Here is a 21,583-nt window from a genome sequence, read left to right as displayed (position 1 = left end):
ATGAAACATGGAAATATAGGCTATAGCTTAAGTCAGCCAGATTGGTATGTCATTTTTGCTTTCTAGTTTGCCCCAGAGGCAAAGAAATCATTAGTTGTTGGCTTTACTTGGCTTCAATAAAGGCTCTCTGCTTGTGTTAAGATTCCATACTTGCATTAGACACATTGCATTTGTGGCACATTGAATCTTAATATTACTCTTGTGCTCACACCAGAGAATGGCTTATGAAAACAAAAGGGCAAATGAACCAGAATGTGGCCTCACAAACAATTAACCTCAACTACGTCAGTCCTCTGAGAATTATTAAAAACGCTCAAGTCGCATGAACAGTCTGTAGCATTGTAAAAGTCAGATTGTGTCACTTTGTTCATTTAAAAAAAATGAAGGATTTGATGTGTTTTATGACTCGATTTCTGCTCATAGCTTATTAGTTTTGTATGACTACCCTGTCTGGCACTTTGCAACGGTCGTGTCGCTGCACTGTTGCTCTATCTACATGCAGATAGCTGTGGGTTCAACATTTCTGACAGAACTAGGTCACTGTATCACCACCAGTAACTAGGTGGCAATGACGTAAACTTAGAATAACTAGACAGAAGATAAGCTTTGAGCATGAGTATCCTCTTATTTATGTTTTCTACGTGGGACAATACCTGTATTGGTGATTATTTTCACGACATCCTTTTTTGCGTTACACTGTGGCACTTTTTGCAGCAAGAAGGGTCTTTGGGTTTAACCCTCATGATGGGCTGACTGGTGCCATTTTGAGTGAAGTTTGCATGTTCTCCCTGTGTTCTAATGGGTTCCCACTGGCCGGGCGCTGCACTGTGGCTGACCTCTGCTATGAAATGGTTAAGAGAGGTAATTTGCAGAGGACAGTTTTTCCCACAGGAATTAATAAACAATAACTTAATTAATAATGGTTGCATACAGCCATTTAACGTACTGTTTGACTCACTAGCATGCATACAGGATAGAAAGCTATCTACCAGAGACACAATGTGACTTTGGTGCTACGTTTGTGAGTTGAACAGCAAGCCAGTTCTGAAAAGTCAGTGTATTCCAGTCACTTTGATCATGCTACAGATGTAGCATGAAACATTGCATTTCACTTAATTTTACCTGTGGAGGCTCAGTGTTATGCACTGTTGCCTCACAGCCTAGGTCAGGGCACACATGATGCATAGACATCCCTGGTCCATGAAAGCTAACAGAACCAACAGCACCAATTGGATAATCTGCTGTAGATCCTGTTCTAGTGTCTAAATGAATTAAATGCCTGACAAAATATCCATTATTGACATAAAACAGTTGTTAAGGCCACTTGTAGATCCTGCTCATTGGTTGGCAACATTGTTTAGAATGGCCCCATACACCCACAGATATGAATGGGATATAGTATACCATGGTATTACGGTATGGCAAAATCTCTGACAACTGAGAAGTTAAGATTGTCTCACAGTATGTATTGTCATATCACCCAACACTACTTGTGGGCGGTGGAACATGTCCCCAACATGTTCACATTCTTGCATAATGCTGCCTAGCTAGCCTATTACTTGGTGTTTGCTGTAGTTCTCAACTCATTAGGAAGTGTTATTTCTGCTAGTCATCATTTTGTTTTTGTCACTTTTGTCACACTTGTCTTTTCTTCAACTGGAGGACATTTTACTAAACTATCATTTAGTAATGCTGATATTATTGCCAAATGGGCAAATACATACATTTTTACTCAGCTGAAACAGTACAGTAAGTTTGGGAAACTGTATCCCTCCGCTGTTAGGCAGCTTTTAAGCAATTTCTTACAAGATACCCAAATCCCAGGTAATATTATAGGTCCACAGATTTAGTATGATTCAAAAAAGTTAAAGTACCCCTCCACTCAAAAATGTGTTTTTCTTATGTTTATGTCCCCTAAAATGTCAGACCTTGACTTTACTGACTTGTACCTGTGCAGCATTTGTCACTAGAGAGGTGTTCACATTCCTCTACTGAAGGGGGAGATGACTGTACACTTCCCTAAAATCTGAGATTCAAACAAACTCCGGGCAAGCTAGATTTGGGACGTCACAAATTCGAATGCAAATCGCATTGCCACCAGCAAAGAAACCTGAAACCTCCAGCGCAGAGCGGACTTGTCAGTACAGAGAGCAGAGTTTGTACCAAGTTAGCTTAGTGAAAGCAAACATGGTAGTGTGTGCAGTTTTTGGATGTAAACCGGACCCTGGAGCTTCCTTCCATTATCCATTAACATTACATAATAACAATGTGAACACACACATCGTAGCAGATATTATTGTATGTTTCACAACCGCAAACGCTGTGTCAGCCGCTGCCAGTTACATGCTAACAAACGACATAAACAAATAAAAGATGCTAACTACACTCACCATTCTGATACATCTGCTAGTCGCCGATTTTGGTGCACAACAGACTCCTCGTTAATTTCTGAATGCTGCTCAGAGGTGTATGAAAGATTGCACAGGTTGACACAAAATGACCACCTGCAGTTACCTGTAAGTGAGAAACTGGCACAAACCGTCCTGACTAAAGTGCCTTGTCAGCGCGGCCCTCTTCTACCAGTCAGTCATTCAGACTGAAATAACTCGTCCCTTTAGATTGGTTTTTTTCAGCCTTGATTTACCATAAACATGCATGGTGTTTTTCAACATATCTGATATCTCTATATCAGATTGGGCTTTCCTTTTGAGATGTGCTTCATCAGAAATACTTTCATTGAATCATTTTGGGGTTATGAATTGGGTATAGTGTTAATCTGACAAATCCTACGGAAATGTTTTCTCACTTAGCAGAAAAACTCACTTGATGATTTGTTTTCACATGCGTTTAAGGGTATGGGTAGATGGGCAGTAATACAGTTGAGTATTTCATTGATGCACTGATATGTAGGTTGCATGTTGACCTGTACACTTTAAAGGCGGTGGTAGTAGTAGTAGTAGTAGTAGTAGTAGTAGTAGTAGTAGTAATAATAATAATAATAATAATAATAATAATAATAATAATAAGAAGAAGAAGAAGAAGAAGAAGAAGAAGAAGAAGAAGTTTCAGTAGTGATTTGATGATTTCCCTGGACTGGATTGGTCTCCTTCCTCTACTTTTAACATCAGTTTTCCATTAATATAGAATGTAGGTTAGGCTACATTTCAAAAAGTAAATAAATAGAAACTAAGCTTCGACTACTGACTTGAGATTCAAATATGAATATTTAAATATTTCGAGCCAGCCTTTAAAATCTACTGTATAGAAATTCAACATTATATTGTAGAAACACCATGAAAAATCAAATGTTAGGGAATGTTAAATGTTAAGTCATTTCAAGACTGTCCTGAGTGTTTTTAAAATCTCCATGTATTAATCAGTTTCTTTCAGAGTGAAGCTGGATTTATTATTCTGCGTTAATGTGGCACGGCATAGTTTCAGAGACTTTGTACGTATTGTATATCCCCTGTACCCGTGCTGCGTCTCAAAGATGTAACTACACGTCGAGGCTACATTGGTTATGGTGATAGCATGTGGGGACCACAAGAACTGTGATTGGTCAACTTGGGCTGCTTGTGTTTTCTCTTACAAGTTTCCAGTGCCGGTGGAGGTTGTTGATAGTGAAGAAAGTGAAAAGCAGCAGATTACTGAGCCTAACACACCTATCTCTACTGCAGACCTTCTGGCCACCGCAATAGTTTCTCTCTGGCACAGTGGATGGAAGAACTTAAACGCAGCTATTACTCGTAGTATTAGCGGTCTCCAGTGACATGACCAATATGTGCTTCATTTATTTTTACAACTTGGACTACTTTTGTGTTTTCAGTTTGACAATGGCTCCTCATTTTAGTTGGATAACTGAAGAACGAAGACCAGCTTGTAGCCTTTTCTGGACCTACATCAGTGCTGGCTTCTATACCCTGAGATATAATTGCTCTGGAGTTATTTTTTTTTGTTTGCTTGTTTTTGTTTTTTAAATGTAGTAATTATGAAAGGCGGAAGAAGTGAGTTAACCTGAAACCTTTCACTACTTAGCGTATGCCTGGTCCTGTATGGGTTCTCTGTTTGGGTATATTTATTATGTATCTGGGTATATTTTAATGGATCGGTATCGGATAAAATAAAGCCGATCAAATTCTGATCTTTTCCTAACTGTAATCTACTGTGTTTTGTCCACCTCAGCCTGCTAGTGTTGCTGTTCTCCTTTAATGACCTGCGAGCATTTGACTGTACAGAGAGTGACAATTAGAGTGTGTGAAATATTATTTGGTCGCACCCATAGACTATAAAAGAAGTGGAAGCAGTCACTGTGGCGTCACCCATTGGTTTGTGGACTCTTGAGGCTTTTTGAAGCCTTGAGTCTGGAATTTTGGCCGACACCATCTTGTTTTTTTGGAACCAGAAGTTACCATATTTGGACGAGACGGTGGAGCTAGCTAGCTTGATTAGCAAGGTGCATCCGTAATTCCCGCTAACTGTGATATTAATTGGGTGCTGATTTTGGCTAGTGAAAAACAGGCTTAAAACAAAATGTACTTACTGGGGGGAAAAAACAGCTGACTCCTTAGTGTCTTTTAGTACAGCCGAACGCTAAACAAAACATTTTTAGGCGACCAAAATGTTACAACACTGTGAAAGGGTCCAAGTTCTTAGACGAAAACACAGACAGCACCCAAAAACAAGTTCATGGCTAGTTAAATGTACACAGTGCAGTGGATATGCATCACCTCTATCCTGATTGATTTGTTGCCGTGGTAGCGATTTGTCAATCACAAGGTAGGCACGCCCTAAAGCATACCCTGCTTTTTCGTCTATTTTACTCTAAATGGGACCATCATTCACAAAATGATCATCATGCTGTATTGAAGAAGACTTGAAACTAGCGATTGAGACGATAAACACATTAGGAACGTGTTACTGAGGTAATAAATCAAGTTAGAAGTGGGGTCATTTTCTCAAATCGGACTTCTTTTTGCAACCAGTGGAGTCGCCCCCTGCTGGCTATTAGAAAGAATGCAGGTTTGAGGCACTTCAACTTTGGCTTCACTTTTCAGACCCCGTGGTTGCCGCTAGGTCGCACCGGTGATTGACTCTGTTCTGACACCTGGATTGGCTGGGTCAGGTTCGCAAAGCTCCAAAAGTAACGATTCTGTTATCTCTCGTCTCTTTTTAGCAAAGAGCAGTGTACAAAACATTCAGCGAACATTTTTAGCTGGCGTAGACTGTTGCTTTCGTCAGTTGAAATGATAAATGTCACTGGCGGTGGGTCATATCAGCTGTCTATAATCGTTAATTCAGTGAGTAATTTGATGGCAGGCCAAAATAAAACATGGCTGTTGTCGGATTTGTGCGCTCTCTGCAAGCCGGTGTCTGTAATCTGCCAAAGACTGTTTATGAGGTAAAAGAAGCGTCTCTGAAACACCCCTGTACAACGCGAGTTTAACGTTTTAACTTTCATCCATTTCATATTAATAATTTAAGCTTATCAGCTCTATAGTTAGGAATCAGGACCCTCATATTTTGGATCTGCAACTGTTATTTTAATGTGTCAGATACATATTTAATCAGCATTTAGGTAAATATGAGTATCGGCTCGGACTCTGTATTGGTAGATAACCAATATTGAAGAACTCCGTCAGGACATCCCTACATTAGGCTAAATCCAGTCCTTTTGACTTTATTTTAACTAAGATGAAAAAATTCCTCAGGTGCTTTACTGTAGCTGCCCACTGTTTTAGTTGGAATTTTTCAAATGACTGATTAATGACGTAGCTATTACTTAACTTTCACTCTGTCGGTAGTGATAAATGGTGCTGCATGCCTGCGCCGAAGCTCGGTGAATGCACTAGGATTGTCACAAAATGTAGTTAAGTGTGTGGGTGTCATTTTTTAGTAAATTGGTAAAACGCATTTAAAAAACACTGGTATGGCCCTTTAACTCCATAGATCTTGTAGTTTTGAATCCAGCTCACACGCAGCAGCTACTTTTGTATCTCTTTTTATCACGGCAGGAAGATCTGTAATGGAAGTCAGAAAAAGCCTGAAGCACGAGTCCTTATCTACAGCAAACTTCATTCCAGTAAGTTAGTCTAGGGCTGATCTTTATCTGCTGAAAAGAATGAGAGTCTACTCAGCCAGAATTAGGGAGCTGACATCAGACATGCTGTGACTTTCAAAAGTTCTGTGTGACATTGCTCTCTATGATTTTCTCTGTGTAGCTCTCTTCTCTCGCTCTCTCCCCACGTTTCTACTCTTTGCATAATACAGAATGGATTATTGCGTGTTTTTCCCAACAACCTCTCTCAAGCACCGTGCATGGATGCATATCTAACAGACACACACAGTTGAGCCTATTTGTTTTTGTGTGTGTCGTCCCCCCCCCCCCAGGCTGTTCGCTGCTACGATTCGCTCATCCTTAAGGCCGAGGGCAAAGTGGAGCCTGAGTTATTCTGCCAGCTAGGCCACTTCAACCTCCTCTTGGAGGATTACCCAAAAGGTGAGTAATCTCTCCTCTTCACCTGCACTCAAGTGGTTTGCAGAATCATCCTTCCCTCACATGTTTTTGTTCAGAGATGCTTGGTCAATTGCTCTGTTTAATCATCATCTTGGGTTTGACAAACACTTCAGTTCCCATTTATCCATGCCCTAAAATTAACCCTTTATCCTTTTCATATTTCCAAAGTTTAAAGTTTTATTACAACTTCAAGGACTAAAAGGCAACTGTGTAGCTAGTTTCCATGGTTACACAGTATGAGCATCTACAGACATGCAGTTGGCTCCATTCCAGCTGGACACAAATGCTGACTGCTCACCTTCTTTTCCTCACTGGTGTTGTGGTGACAGAGATAAACTCTCAGCTTCCCTCTGCTATAATTACAGCATTATCGGCATACCAGAGGTACTACAGTTTACAGTCAGACTACTGGAAGGTAAGACACACAAACACACACAACACGTGTTGCTCACTTTCACTATCTCAGTTAGTGATACTCTCACGCCCTATCAATTATACACACACACTCTTGCTTTCTGTCCCACACACTTTCACTCGTTCATACACAGGAAGCATGTATGGTCTCAGTTGGGTTAGATGCAGGTGTGAGCTGTGGTTTCAGGTTTCGTATCAGTGGCATTTTGAGAGTCTCTCATGTTAAGCTGACACTGCGGTGAGACTGATTGTTAGTTATTGGTTTTTCTGATCACTCAACTGTAGCTGCAGGGTTTTGTAAATGTGTTTACAAGGGCACATACAGTGTGACATTTGATTACATTGTGGGGTGGAGTCAGTTGGTTTTGTCAAAACTATGTATTCTGTTTCTTTGTTGTTCTTATTAATCTGTTTGATTTTCTGTGAACATTTTTGTTGCGTTTTAGCAGCAGTCTGCATCACAAATAAGTGTTTGGTGCACAGCTTCTTCTTTATGTGGATGCACTTGTAAAGGAAGACAAGTATTTTTTTTTTATTTCAACTATTTGTCATAATGACCTCTCGCCTCTCCATCCCACTCAGAATGCTGCCTTTCTGTATGGCCTGGGGATGGTCTACTTCCACTATAATGCCTTTCAGTGGTGAGTTCCAACTGTCTTTATTTCATTTGCATAAAACTGTACACACTAATGAGTCAGTCATTCACTTCTGTCCAAAGGCATCAAAATCCACCTACCAGCACCTCTGCTAAAATAAAAATTAAAAAAACAGTATCTTGTTTGTGTAAGTCCTGCAAAAATTGAAGTGAAAAACGTAAATTTGCCGCTATCGTGGGGTTACGTGCGCCAGACTATTTCTTGGCCCGGAGCAGTGACTTCCTGGAGTCTCCGTTGGTTGCCTGGCAACTGCTCCCAGCCAAGAAATAGTCCGGCACATAACCCTTGTAAAACCGCAACGCAAGCTGTGTCATGCAAAGATAAAATATTTCAGAAATAAAACAGACTCACCACCCGGAGTTGGAGGAGAACTAACCTGATGCCAGACAGGACTTGCATACTTCAGAAACGGCAAAACAAATCACTCGTTCTGTTGTGCATTTTATTACAAAGGATAACGCAATCCTGTTTGGAATGCAGCTGAACACACTTTAAACAAGGCAAATAATGCACTCTTGAATGCATCACGATTGCTTATCTAGAGAAGAGCATCTGTAAATGCGAGACCAGGATTACACAACTCAGCTGTAGCCCGTATATGTTTATCTGTTTGTTGTTACCAGCTGAAAAAAATGCTTGAGTGTAGCTGTCCTATGTTGTTTCCATGGTAATGCCACAATCAGAGACTCAGTTCTGGCTGAATTGCCAATAAGAATCAGGCAGCTTAAACCTCTGGACAGATGAAAAGTGTCAAGATGTAAGCTTCAGCAAATACAGCTATTGTTTTCAATGGCTGCAGGCAAACCACAGTCAGTGTGTTCGAGAGGCACATGCAAATCCAATATTTTGAAAAGGCCGTCCCACTTGCCTTGCTACGTTTTTTTTATTTAAGTGCTGCTACCTCGACATTTCAGCCACCGCAATGAAAAGCTTGTACTGGCCAACTTTCTGCTGCAGTGTTAGTTGATTTAGCTGCCATCTGATTGTGAGGCAAGCGCAGCATAACAAGCTAATAACAAATGGGGTACTTTCTCAGTTACTGTGGAAGGAACATCTTTAGTATTCAGTCCGAGATAGCACGCATGCAGCGTGACTTGAATGAGCGCAGACTGTCTGGCCAACAGAATGTGCTGCATCTTAGGTTTTGTTCACACCTGTTGTTTGTTTCCTTTGGTCCAGAACAAATTCAAACACAAAATCCTTTTTAGTTTTAGTCTTTTTAGTCTAGGGTCCACAGAGATTTAATTCAAACAAACTGGACCTTAAACTGGTCCACAACAATCCAGTGTTATCATATGTCCTCTTTTCATAGGTTTTTATTCACTCTGCCTATTCTTAATACTGCCTTTCCTCCTTCTCTTCATCATATTCTCAATCTGTCCCGCAGGGCGATCAAAGCATTCCAGGAGGTGCTGTACATTGACCCAGGGTTCTCCCGGGCCAAGGAGATCCACCTACGCCTGGGTCTCATGTTCAAAGTCAACACAGACTATGAGTCAAGCCTAAAGGTTGGTCCAACCCCAAAGCTTTAATACACATTCCAGGTCTATAATTATGGATTAATCGTGGCTTAATACCAGACTGAGCACTGTCCACATTTGTGAAATTGTGGTGTTTGATATAATTTTCTCTAAAGCAGCAAAAAAAATCATATTTAAGAATCTATGTGAAAATCTTAGACACTTATTGTACAAATAGAAAAATGTTGAACCTAGTCTGCATTGTCAGCAATTTGCCGGGTGGCTTCACACCAAAGGGGTACCACTGCCTTCCCTTTATAATGAATTTATTATGAAGCACATGCAGTAAGTGTATCAACAGCAGCTTTGTGCATTAAGAAAACAACGGGCCCCCACTGTGACAATGCCATTGAGTGACTGACTGGCTCCTGGCAACTAGTGATAAATAAAGCAGTAGTATGCACAGGGGATTGCTGTGGCGCTGCAAATTCAGGCAGTCGTGAGGAAATTTGTTATTCTCTGTATGTGCTTTTACTGATTTCTACCCATGTTCTCTCACAGCATTTTCAGCTGGCTTTGATTGACTCCAACCCCTGCACTTTGTCCAAAGCTGAAAGTAAGCACATTTTTCTTTCTTTCTTTTAAATGTTAATTTGTTCATGTACTATGTACACTTATATTAAGTGAATATATTAATTACATGCTTTCTGGATTGTTGTCTGCAACTTACATTTTTAATAACACATTTAGACTTACATTGCACTGAAAAAATATGTAGTGTAACATTGTTGGACATACAGCAAAATATATATATATATTATTTAATGGTTTAAGGCCTTTTATAGAATTGCTGTTGTTAAAATGAATTTTTTTCCCCTTTTTTATATGCATTACACATTGCATTACATTAGTCACTGTGGTACAAATATCCAAACGAGCCATTCTTAAGCCCCTTTTTATACATCCTGTTCAAGGCGGGAACGTTGCGCCGTTATTCCGCCTCATCGTTCTGCATAAAACGTACGAACACGGAATGGGGGTGCATCGTTGTTAAGCCAGCAGCGGAGGTAGTAACAGAGCCGAATCAATGTCTGTGTAAAACGGGGGCACCAGGAAGGACGGGACGCTGTTGTGTTAGACGTCACACCTCTTTTGCTTCCGGAACGCTTGTTTGCTTCAGTGTAAAATAGCAAAGCCGGCATAATGACGGGTCTTCTTTGCGGCAGTATTGCGGGATCTCTGTCTTAAAAGGGCCGTGGACTGCACCTCTCACAACAATTGGTCCTGGAATGGAGAAGTCCCTTGCATCTTCTCAGCAGCAGCAGGAAAACTCAAACATGTTGGATTATGTTCAGCTGCTGGGGTGCAGTCTGGGTAGAGTAATGGCATTATTTGATATGCGGCTGCCATCTCATCTCTCCTGCTCCGGTACCTGTTACCTTGGCGACAGCAATATATAATATTTTTGCCCAGCGTCTCGCTGTTTGCCTTTGCTTCATTGTGTCCCCCTCATTCCTGTTCTCACTCACACATACACACACATAGCAAGGGCAGCCCCCGTCTTTCTTCCCCTCCCTCCCTCGCTCTCTCTCTCTCTCCCTTCCTCCCTCTCTCTCTCCCTCCATCTGCTGAGAGTCACTCAGGCAGCTTAGATCAGAGACTGCAGCGCTCCAGACAAAGGAAGGTGCCGCCAGGAGCACAGCTACCTGTCTGGTCTGTTACACTTAATATAGACAGGCAACCTTGGGTTTCTGACACCTATTTATTTACAACGCAGCACTACTTTTCAAAGACTTGAAAAGACTATTGGAAAGACTAACTCTCAGAAGGGGTGGGAAACTATTCTTTAATGCTAAATAACCTTGTTTCCTCTTCTTTCCTTTTACAGTTCAGTTCCACATTGCTCATTTGTATGAGATTCAGGTAAGTGCTCGCTCTTTTATTTAACCTGTGCTTCAGTTGTGTTTCCTCCCAAAGACACAAGACATTTGTTTGGTTTCTGTCATTTGTAATTGTGAAAATCAGTGCTGCACGTTGATTGGATGACCAATAGTAAGGCGATGGCTCATCACCCAGCTATCACTGTAAAATCACAGGGCATCTGAACGCCGGGGATAGCCTTATTTTTTTGTATTTTGAACCAGGTGCTGTCAATTTGAGGAGGGAGCAGGGTGCGTTAGTGGGTGGTGTGCGAGAGGGGATAGGAGATTACTCTCAGCCGATCGACGGGGTTGCCACGGAAACAAGAAAGTCTGTCTCCCCCTCTTTTGTATGCTGGTGGTCTCTCTCTCTCTCACTCTCTCACTCTCTCTCTTTTATGTGGGTTTCAGTAGAGAAGTACAGTAGCTCTCGCCAGCTCTGGGAGTAGCGGCGCTTCACGACTAATGTGTTTTTTTTTTTTTGTTTTGTGCTGTGTCAGAACACAACGCTGCAGTGGAAGTCTCAGGCTTAGGTTTGCGTGCTACAGCAGATCTTTGGATGCAAAAGTGTGACTAAATTTGGAGGAGTAGGGAGGGCCATCAAGAATATTACTGTTTGTTATGCTGCACATTGGAGAGATGGAAAGACGTACAAGAGGGATGACCTCGCAAAAGTCCTAGATTCAAATTAAATCCTTGCTGCTGTAAACAACCTCATTATCCTTCCCCTGGTATGCTTCCTCTCCCATTGCTCTCTTTGACCTTCTTTTATCCCTCACTGCCCCTCCACTGCTCATATACAGAAGAGATACCGGGCTGCCAAGGAGGCCTATGAGAGCCTTCTGCAGACGGAGGATCTTCCTGCACAGGTGAAGGCCACTACCCTGCAGCAGCTAGGTAAGAGCGTGCACACTTAGACTTAGTTTGGTCAAGATTAGCACTTTAGCATGGCAGACAATTAACAACAATTAACATATAATTAAAAAATAAAACAAGTGTGTAGTGTTGCTAACTTGATTTGAATGAAAGCATTGTAAGTAAATTATTAAATTCTTGTTTTGTGAATAACACCCACTTTTTTCCCATAGTGCATAGTGCAGTCTGTACTATGCAATCATTACTTGACCTGCTGTCTTTATAGAACCATATAAATTCATTTTTAGATATTTTAGGGGAACTTCTTTCTCTCACCTCACCTCAGTTTCTCTTCAGTTTAAACATCATTGGTGCTACGTGTCATTTAGTTGTATGGGTGTTAACTGCACATGAAATCCGAGTTGAAAATTCATCTTTGTCTGAGAGAGAAACGTATTGAAAAACAGCGGTTGATTTAATAAACGTTTCCCAGGCTGGATGCATCACACAGTGGAACAGCTCGGGGACAGAGCCACCAGGGACAGCTATGCCATCCAGTGTCTGCAGAAATCTCTGGAGGCCGACCCCAACTCTGGACAGTCCTGGTACTTCCTTGGCAGGTACGTTGCACACACATGCACAACATCAGAAGATGGTGTAATTAAGCTTTGTTTGAATGTAATCTACCTTTCTGTCATCTGAATTGTGGTAAATGGTAAAACCACAAAGGTAATATTTGGACAGAAGTATTTGACTGTTTCTGATACAGATTTTGCAATACCAGGCAAGTCTACCTTGGCACATTTGCAGTGCTTGTGAAATGGGAAGTTATGGTCATGAAAACCTGGTTTGTAATTGGTGACTCAAACAAAATCAATATATTGGTCCTGGAATTTCCACTGTGTCACTGAGTAATTGGGGAAAGTTGACAGTTTGTTCAACAAGTGTACCTGTTTACATGGTCCTGCTCAGGTCTTAAAAGGTTTGGGAATTTGGGAAAAACTCAAATTGAGATCAGGGGTGCCGAAAATCCCTTTGAAATGCCATCCCGAAAAAATTTATGTTGCATGCAGTCTGGAAAAGTATAAAGTTCAAGTGAAGAGAATGCATAGAAAGAAGCTTTACGTGTTAGTTATTTGACATATATAATTTGTTAAGATGTTTTCCATGTCTGTAGCACAACCCTTACAGCCTGTGTCTCCTGCAGGTGCTACTCTAGTATTGGGAAGGTCCAGGATGCCTTCATCTCCTATCGGCAATCGATAGACAAATCAGAAGCCAGTGCAGATACCTGGTGCTCTATAGGGTAAGGGTCAATTTGTTCAGTGAAGGCTACAGTTACATTCAATTTTAATAGTGTAGAAAAACATGCATGCAAGCCACTATTGTCACCTATAGGTTTCTGAATGGACATTTTGGAGTGACCTATATGCTTAACTTTTTTTCTTTTCAATTGTTTTCCAAATCTATCCATCCTACCTTCAATTTCCCAATTTAACCCTTCAAACGCTTCATTATCCCTTATATTTCCATTTTTCTTTTCTGCATGAAAAAAAACACTCTTTCTTCATCTCTCCTCTCTATTCTCCTCATCAATTCCTCCTCATTTTCACCCCCGTCCCCTCCTCATCGCTCCCTCTCCCCGTTCCTCTTACTTTTGTCTCCTTTCCCGTCTGTCTGCCGTACACCCCTTCCTCTCTCCGCACCTCCCGACCCTCATCTCCCGCTCCTCAGGGTGTTGTACCAGCAGCAGAACCAGCCCATGGACGCTCTGCAGGCCTACATCTGCGCCGTGCAGCTGGACCACAGCCACGCCGCTGCCTGGATGGATCTGGGCACGCTGTACGAGTCCTGCAACCAGCCGCACGATGCCATCAAGTGCTACATCAATGCCACACGCAGCAAGGGCTGCACCAACACCACCGCGTTAACCCACCGCATCAAATGTCTGCAGGTGGGTGGAGAGAGGAATTTAAAGCAGGAGGCACCATGGCTGTTTGGATGCAGCTTCAATTTGATAATACTGATATTTGAAGAAAATGTAACAACATACAGACACACACTGCCAGCGTGGTTATCATTAATTAAAAGTAGGGATGTCCCCATGAGTCAGTGAAGCAGTTTAAACGTTTGACAGGTGCCTAGCTCTGCATGAAGGAGATTTAGCCTGCATGCTTTCCTATAACATTTTTTGTAGCGACGGCCGTGGTTCTCAGTGCTGCTCTGCTTTAAACGCGTACTGACACAAGCTGTCACATCATTAATTGAAACTGCTGGCTGCCGTTTATTTATTTTGTGCGCTCCACGGGTCACTCATTCACGACTTCCAGTGTTTCTAATAGAGCTCAATTGGGTGTATTTGACAGCTGGCGTACCAGGGCAAACACACAAAGGTTCAGAAGTGTATCAGGATTTATAAAGATACATATCCATCAAAAAATGGGACATCCCTAATTGAAACTGCTGGCTGCTGTTTATTTGTTCTTGCTGCTCTGGGGTTCACTCACTTGAACCAGTTCCACCAAACACTGTTTGGTGCATCTTATGTGTATTGTGGGCAGAGGGCATGGAGTGAGTGCCACAACATGTAGACAAATGTTAAAAAAAAAAACAATTGCAGAACTCCGACATTGACCAGTAACCGAATTTTCCTGATGTAGTCTCTCATCACGCAACTTAAAATGGATGCTGAGAATTAGACGAGTTTCACCAAGATCTGTGAAAAGGCACTGACCAGTGCAAGCTGATGGTTGGCGGCCTCCTCTTTTTTTTCTGAACCCTCCTAAAGTTTAAAATCCCTTCCACTAGTATAGGGAGCAAAGGGTGGGGTTTCTCACGGGTTCCTCTGTACTATCATCATTGCCCTCTCCTGCCATTTGCTGCTCTTTGCATCCCTGTGCGCCCACAACGGTGTTGAATAATTCTATATATTATTCCACCGGGATGTGATTTAGAGTATTCTATTAGGCACAAAGGAAACGTTTATAACCCAGATGACCTGAAACCCTATGGGGGGGTAGAATAAAATCCAGGGATCTCTGATGGCATTTTGTTTTTGCTCAGTTTTACACCTCCCATTCTTTCAAGACCTTAACTCATGCCTGGCTGATAAGTAGTTGGTCCTAACTGGAACCTTTTTTGAGCTTAAATGTTTAGTTTTGTATGCTGTGCAGCATTAATACAAGAGAGTTAAAATAAACACGGTAGTACCCTTGAGCAATAATTAATTTTCCGTATTTTAGGGATTATTTATCCTTTTTGTGACAGATTGATTCCTGGTGAAGCTAATGATAGCTGGCTCAAAATTGCCCTTCCATAGATTTAACAACCGGGGTTCTAACAATCCCCATATCTCATGTGTTAATTTATTCATCTATATTTTTGTCCAGCCAATGTCATTTTCCTTTACATATGCATGAAGGAATGTTACATTTCCACCAGTTATGTTAGCATAAATTCATGGCATTAAGACAAGCTCAGTGGCTTGTTTTAATGGAATTGTGACTGTGTTTGGGATTACTGTTGCTGAATGTCATTCAAGTAGTAATACCTCCTTCTGTGGTTGATACTGTACATGACGAAGGTATATTAGCCAGCCAAGACACAAGTTTGCATTTCGCTATCAGTTTCCAACTTAGCTTCACTTGTGTTATAACCTCTACCTATTTACCATTGCTGATCATTTCCTTGTTTTGAGGTCATCGTTTTTTTGTTTTTTTATTATTATTTTTTCCAACAAAAAAAAAAGCCTTGTGTTTTATTATTTTTTTTGTTTTTTCACGTCGTTTTCCATTCCCCTAGGCTCAGTTGAGTAACCCCCAGCTCAGTAGCCTACAGGGTAAAAGTAAAATGCTCCCTCTTATTGAGGAGGCATGGAGTCTACCAATCCCAGCTGAGCTAACCTCCAGGCAGGGAGGCCTGAGCAGTGCACCACAGCAGGTGAGAGACCAGATAGAGCAACTTACACCTCCCGCCTCCCTCCCCTCCCTTTTGACTGAGTGCACACTTAGACACATAGGCACGCCAACACACTGCAGGTCAACACACGCGCATGCACTGTTGTACATACTGATGGGTAACACTTGAGCTTAACTCCACCTTCCACACTGTGTGTGTGTCTGTGTGTGAATGCATATGTCTAAAGAAGCCAACAAGCACAAAAAAAATACAACTGAATTCTAATTATAGCATTTCTTTACACACTCGGATTGGAGACCTTGACTTTATTCTACTTCATGGTGACAGAAATTGAATCACAAGTCATTTATCTATTCATTGCCTCTATTTGAATTGTAATATGTCCAGGTCATGGCTGCTTTATGGCATCTGTTTTGAATGAGAAGGGGTCCAGCCAAGTGTTACCCAGTCCTGCACTCCCTTTCTTCTCCACAGCACAGTAGTCACTCGGCTTCACCCATCACGCTCAGTTCAAGTAAACCAAACAAAAATAAGTCAACAAAGCATTTGTGCAGGCTTTTGTTAATTCTTTGCCATTCAATTTCTCCTTCTATTAATCCTGTTTAATCTAATGTGGTATTCAGGATTACTCCCCCCCACAGTTCATTTACAAATCCAGTTTTAGGTGGCAAACCTGTTGAACCTGCACTACACTGCTGTTTGCTCTTAATCTGCTTTGGTTTAGACTGGGAGAGATTGCCTTTCTGAAGAGATTAAAGTGCCATAATTCTAAAATCAAGTGGCCGTGTTTCTAATTGTCACTCATTGACGTTTGGCCTTTTTGGCTTTTGACCCTGTCCCAGTGTGATCGGTGAGGTCGTGCTGCCGTACAGTAATACCCAGGCTTCCCATTGGCTCTGTCCATCTTCCTCCCCCTTCAGTAGTTGACCTTAGATGTCCTGCAGCTGCTCACAAAGCCCCAGCAACGCCCCCTAGTGTTTCATCACCACTTCACTCATTCATGCCCATCATACAGTAGATGCGAGTAGTTCTGTTGTGTCCATGTTTGTGTGTGATCATTGTTGTGTTATTGACTTATAGCATTGGAATATGTTGTTATTTTTATCGGCTTTGACTTGGTGAGAGTCAATCCACTGTAGGACCAATTCCAGTGTGAATGTGTTTGGAATGTGACTTTAACTTAATACATAATGATGAAATGATACTTGATACAAAACAAAGTACATGAGAGTATTGAAAATATGAAAATTAAGTTAAAATTATGGTGGGGGGGATTTATCGAAGTTCTGATGTCCATTTTCCGCCCTCTCATGAAACACTCTTCAACAGAATAAGAGACTTTAACAAAAACAGCTATAACAAAAACAAAGCTAATGCTACTCCTGTTTAAGAAACAAAAAAAAAACAACAGTGAGGTTTTGTTGAACTACATTTCTGGGCAGTCACATCTGGCTCATAGGCTCCCTCAGAGGTAATAGTAAGGCTGTCAGTGTGTGGAATGTGTTTTAACCTTTTGCTTTAAAGGTTGAGTTATGCTATCATACCCTTAAACAGCTGCAACTGCCTTTTTTATATTGTCTGAAAAGTGCAGTGAGGAACACACTGAATTGCTGTGAAGAATTTTGTTAGTGATGAATTTCCACCAGCATTCCTCTAAACAGGAGAACTGCCCCAGGGCTGATGTTGCCATGTGAAGTAACACCTTCAGATACACAGGAATGTTTTGCTCTACGTGTCCTGCTTGTTTGTTTAAGCGCCAACACAGAATCACAGTATTGCTCTCCTTTTCTCTCTTTTCCTTATTCTCCATCCCTTGCTTTGCCCTTTGGCCTCTTCCTGCCGTACTTTGTTTTCTCCCTTCTGCCACTTTACGTCTTGATAAATAAACATGCTTGATTGCTTTTTTTCCACGCTCCCTCCATTTTATTTTTCATTCTCCATTTGCCGTTTGTTTTTGCCACTTATTTCCTCTCGTTCTATTCCGACCCCTGCTGTCTTCCATGACCTTTTGTTATGTCCTTCCATTTACGTCTTGTTGTTTTCCTCCTTGGGTTTCTTTTGCTTCCCCTTTGCCTGCGCTCCCGCTATCCCCTCCCCTCCAGGCTTGTAAGCCCAATCACAGTGCAGAGGGTGGCGGCTCGGGTCAGTCTCTGCCCCCTCACGTGGGCTCACTGGGCCCAGCAGAGGACCAGTCCTGCCCAGCCAAGAGGAGGAGAGCCTCCAGCCCTACCAAGGTAAATACATCATTTAACTGTTAGTAGGGTTGCTCCTCTTTCCTCTTCTAGTACAGCAGAGTTACCGTCATGCATTTCAATCTGCACTATGTCCTTAATTAGATCTTTACACCTTACATGTTATGTGTATTTTCATAATGTGTTTTTCAGGGTGATTCATGGGCCAGTAACCCTGCACAGCAGCCAGTTCCCAACTGGTACCTCTCCCCGCAGAAATTACAGGTTAGATATCTCTTCTCTCGTGGTTTACTTTATTTATAATCTCCACATTTACGTGAACTCTGTGTTTTTGTTGCTGTCTGTCTTCAGGTGCTGGAACAGTTGCGGAGTAACCGGGCCAGCCTGAAGCCCCCACAGCTTCAGATGTTGGGGCAGCTGGAGGCTCAGCTCGCCATGATGCAGCAGCACCAGCACCAGGTAAAAACCTCTCTCACTCACTCACTCACTCACTCACTCACTCACACACACACATCAAACATTAACACACGCCACTTGACCGTTCGCCATGCACTGGTCAGGTGTGCTCCAAAAGTACTGCATGTCTTGAAACACAGCATTTCATATATCACAAACGCTCATTGACCTAAGACTGATGAATCAGCATGTATCTGCCATCTTTGTACATGATGCACACGTACCCATGGATGCTTGCACAGCAAAATTCAGTTAAAATCATTCATAGTCAAAACCGGGAGTAATTGAAAGTCAATGTATGGCACCATACAGAACATGAATATTTTAGATGCAGATACATATTTCTTACATTTGGGTCTATGCTTCAGTCCGTCAAGCACTGACTGTGGAAATGTAATGTAGTGGCACACACAGAAATCACAGATTCCACAAACATGTGTACTGGGTAGTTGGGGGCTTAAACCGTGAAGCCAGAATAAATAAACTTGCTAATCCAGAGTGTGTCAACACTGCATGATTTATGATTCTACAGTAGTATTCAGGCCTGACTTAAGCTAGTCAAATTCTTTTCATGTTGTGTTGTGGCATGTAGGTGCTAGACCGGTGTGGTTTGGCACACAATACAAGTGAGTGCAGGAAAGTTTAAACATTGACAGGTAAGAATGTGAATGTCAGTTAAATGCGTGCTTTTCTAACTGACTCTTTTGGTGGTAGAGCTCACCCATCTGGTTCTCCAACCAGGTTTAAACAAACATAATAAATGACTTGCAGCTATAAATGCATTTCAAACAGTTTTTTTTATGGTTGTGATGGTTGTGACTTTTCCTTTTACAGATGAGACAGAATGCCTCAGGAGGTCAGGTGCGCCCCTCTCTCCCCAACGGCCCCACCACCAACTCCCTCCCCTCCCCCAACCCCAGCCTCCACCCCACCCGGCCCCACCTGGGACCCCACCGGCCCCTGTGCCCGCCTCAGCCACTGGCCAACGGGCCCGTGGGCCCTGGGACACACGGACACTCAGACTCCCTCCCTGTGGGTGATAGTAGTAACAGTAGTAGTAATAATCAGTCAGGGCCCACGGCCACAGGACCCAACGGAGACGTGCCTTACCTGCAACCTGCCGGCAGCGGCGACGCAGCACTGCTACCTCACACCTGCACAAGCACGCAAACACAGGACGCCGCGCCGCGCCAGGCCCTGCACCTAAACTCCTCTCAGGTTAGACATCACGCTCTATTCATCTTTTTTCAGTGCCTGTGACAGAGCATCCACATGTCCTAATAATTATAATATAAATAAATTAGAATTGTGTTTTATCCCACTGACCTACTTGGCTCTCTTGGAAATCTCTTGTCAAAAACCATTGAGAAAATCCATCAAGTGTTTTCATGAAACGAACTGTGAAGTCCCTCCCCCGAGACTCCTGTACATTAAAGTATGCGGGAATTCTTGCGCACATCCCCAATGTCTGGTACTGCGCAAAAAGATGTACGCACATGTAACTCACAACTCATGTTTTATGCTATTAAGTTACAGCTTCTTAATCCACACAGGGATCATCATCAGCTATTTACCTGGAAACATGTTGTGAACATGGTGACTTCATTAATATTGACATCAAATACAAGTAACTCCTGTACAGCCTGTGCTGTCTGCTTTTACTGTATAACAGTTGCTCTCTTCTTTCTTTAGGGGCTTCAGAAGGGGTCTGTTCCACATGCGACAGGCTCCAGTAGTGAGGGGACCCTCTCCCATCCCCAGACCCCCAACTCCATCGCCCCTGTGCACCCCAACAATCAGGTTGGACATTCCACTAACGCCCCATCGCCACGGCAGCAGGCCCACAACCACCTCCCATCCCCTCCCTCCCTGCCCCTCTCCTCTACCTCAGGTGGAGCAGCACCCGGTGCGTCCGCTACCAAAGATAGCAACACCGCAGCCGCCCTTGTCACGGCAGCCGCGTCCCTTGGCAACGGGGGCTCAGAGGGCACAACGCCATCGCCGCTGCCATCAGCTGATGGCAAAATGGCGCAGGCAGATGGCCTAGCCAATCACGTACATTCGGGGGATGGTGGCAAGGTGGCAGAAGGTGGCGAGAAGCCGAGCCTTAGCGCAGACAATCCTAGACTATCTGCCCTGCTGGCGGGGGGGAAGGCCCCCGAGAAGGGTGAGGGACCGTCAGAAGGGACTGCATCCACAGCATCCACCACGCCCGAGTCCCACAAGAAAATCAACAACATCCACCCGGCCGTCCTGCCCTCCACCCCCCACGCGCAGGGCAGCTCGGCTGCCTCCTCGCCCATCTCTGCCATATCCACCGCCACACCCTCCCCCAAATCCTCAGAACACACCCAAACAGGCGCCCATAGTCCCGCCACCACCACATCTGCTGCACCTGCCGTGAACGGTGACGGCAAAGGAGGTATCTCTGAGGACTCTCAAAGCCCACTGAAGGCTGAGCCGCCCACCGTCACCAGTCTCAAAGCTACGCCTCCACACGGACACAGCTCCTCCTCCTCATCGTCGTCATCTTCAATCTCCATCTACCCCAGCTCCACAGACGTGCTAAAGGCCTGCAGGTGAGACTGAAATCCCTCATAGTTTTTCTTTCACATCATGGTGTCCTGCAGATGCACTCGGGCAGTATCCTGCCGGGCCTGTTTAATTCCACTTGGCAGGAATGATGGATTTGCCTAGGTGGGCGGAGTACGAAGCCTGAAAATGTGCAGTCTCGTTTACTCTTGAGATTTGGTTATGGCACGTCGTTTATAGTGTTTGATATATTTCTTGCCTGTTTTTCAAAATGTTATAGGTCTGAAGTTGAGTTTGGTACTTTACTGTTGCCTTATTTTGTGTATTGCAAGTTTTGGAAATGCGTCACATCAAGATGGTTTGAGAGGCCCATGTGAGCCAACAGTAATGATACTGAAAGGCTTGAAACTGTCCCCTAGTAACCTTGTCTTCATAAAATTACTGGTGTTTTGTCATTCAATCAAATCAAAAGACTTGCCTCTGCAGTAGGAAAATTGCATTCAGAGGGGCTCAGCACTTTTTAAATTAAATGGTGGGAGTAATTTGGAGCCGTGTTATTTTTCTTGCAGTGCGTGTTACAGTAACATTAGTTTGTGAGATGAATCTATCAGAAAGTTAAAAGCCTTTTGCTGTATATTAAATGGTTCAAATGAGAGAAGGATCGGTA

At 42.9% G+C, this 21,583-nt stretch overlaps 1 protein-coding gene across 5 annotated transcripts in view; it reads left to right on the top strand.

Annotated features, from left to right (window-relative positions):
- LOC122872347 (lysine-specific demethylase 6A-like) overlaps positions 1–21,583 on the top strand; it is a 30,955-nt gene that overhangs the window by 2,956 nt on the left and 6,416 nt on the right. For 2 of the 5 annotated variants that reach the window (XM_044188451.1, XM_044188455.1), the window contains exons 3-18: positions 6,388–6,496; positions 6,880–6,929; positions 7,511–7,569; positions 8,972–9,092; positions 9,606–9,660; positions 10,933–10,967; positions 11,767–11,860; positions 12,312–12,438; positions 13,026–13,124; positions 13,553–13,772; positions 15,620–15,757; positions 17,839–17,970; positions 18,121–18,192; positions 18,280–18,387; positions 19,219–19,602; positions 20,077–20,963. In XM_044188451.1, the coding sequence (XP_044044386.1) occupies positions 6,388–6,496; positions 6,880–6,929; positions 7,511–7,569; positions 8,972–9,092; positions 9,606–9,660; positions 10,933–10,967; positions 11,767–11,860; positions 12,312–12,438; positions 13,026–13,124; positions 13,553–13,772; positions 15,620–15,757; positions 17,839–17,970; positions 18,121–18,192; positions 18,280–18,387; positions 19,219–19,602; positions 20,077–20,963 (2,690 nt within the window). Of the gene's footprint in view, positions 1–6,387; positions 6,497–6,879; positions 6,930–7,510; positions 7,570–8,971; positions 9,093–9,605; positions 9,661–9,814; positions 10,758–10,932; positions 10,968–11,766; positions 11,861–12,311; positions 12,439–13,025; positions 13,125–13,552; positions 13,773–15,619; positions 15,758–17,838; positions 17,971–18,120; positions 18,193–18,279; positions 18,388–19,218; positions 19,603–20,076; positions 20,964–21,583 lie in introns of those variants that run through there. The other 3 variants (XM_044188453.1, XM_044188454.1, XM_044188456.1) reach the window with 3 other exon arrangements.

This window comes from Siniperca chuatsi, linkage group LG24 (assembly GCF_020085105.1).
Source record: "Siniperca chuatsi isolate FFG_IHB_CAS linkage group LG24, ASM2008510v1, whole genome shotgun sequence".
Taxonomy (NCBI): Eukaryota; Metazoa; Chordata; class Actinopteri; order Centrarchiformes; family Sinipercidae; genus Siniperca; species Siniperca chuatsi.
The sequence above is the reverse complement of the archived record's forward strand: the minus strand, read 5'-3'. Positions and strand labels throughout refer to the sequence as shown.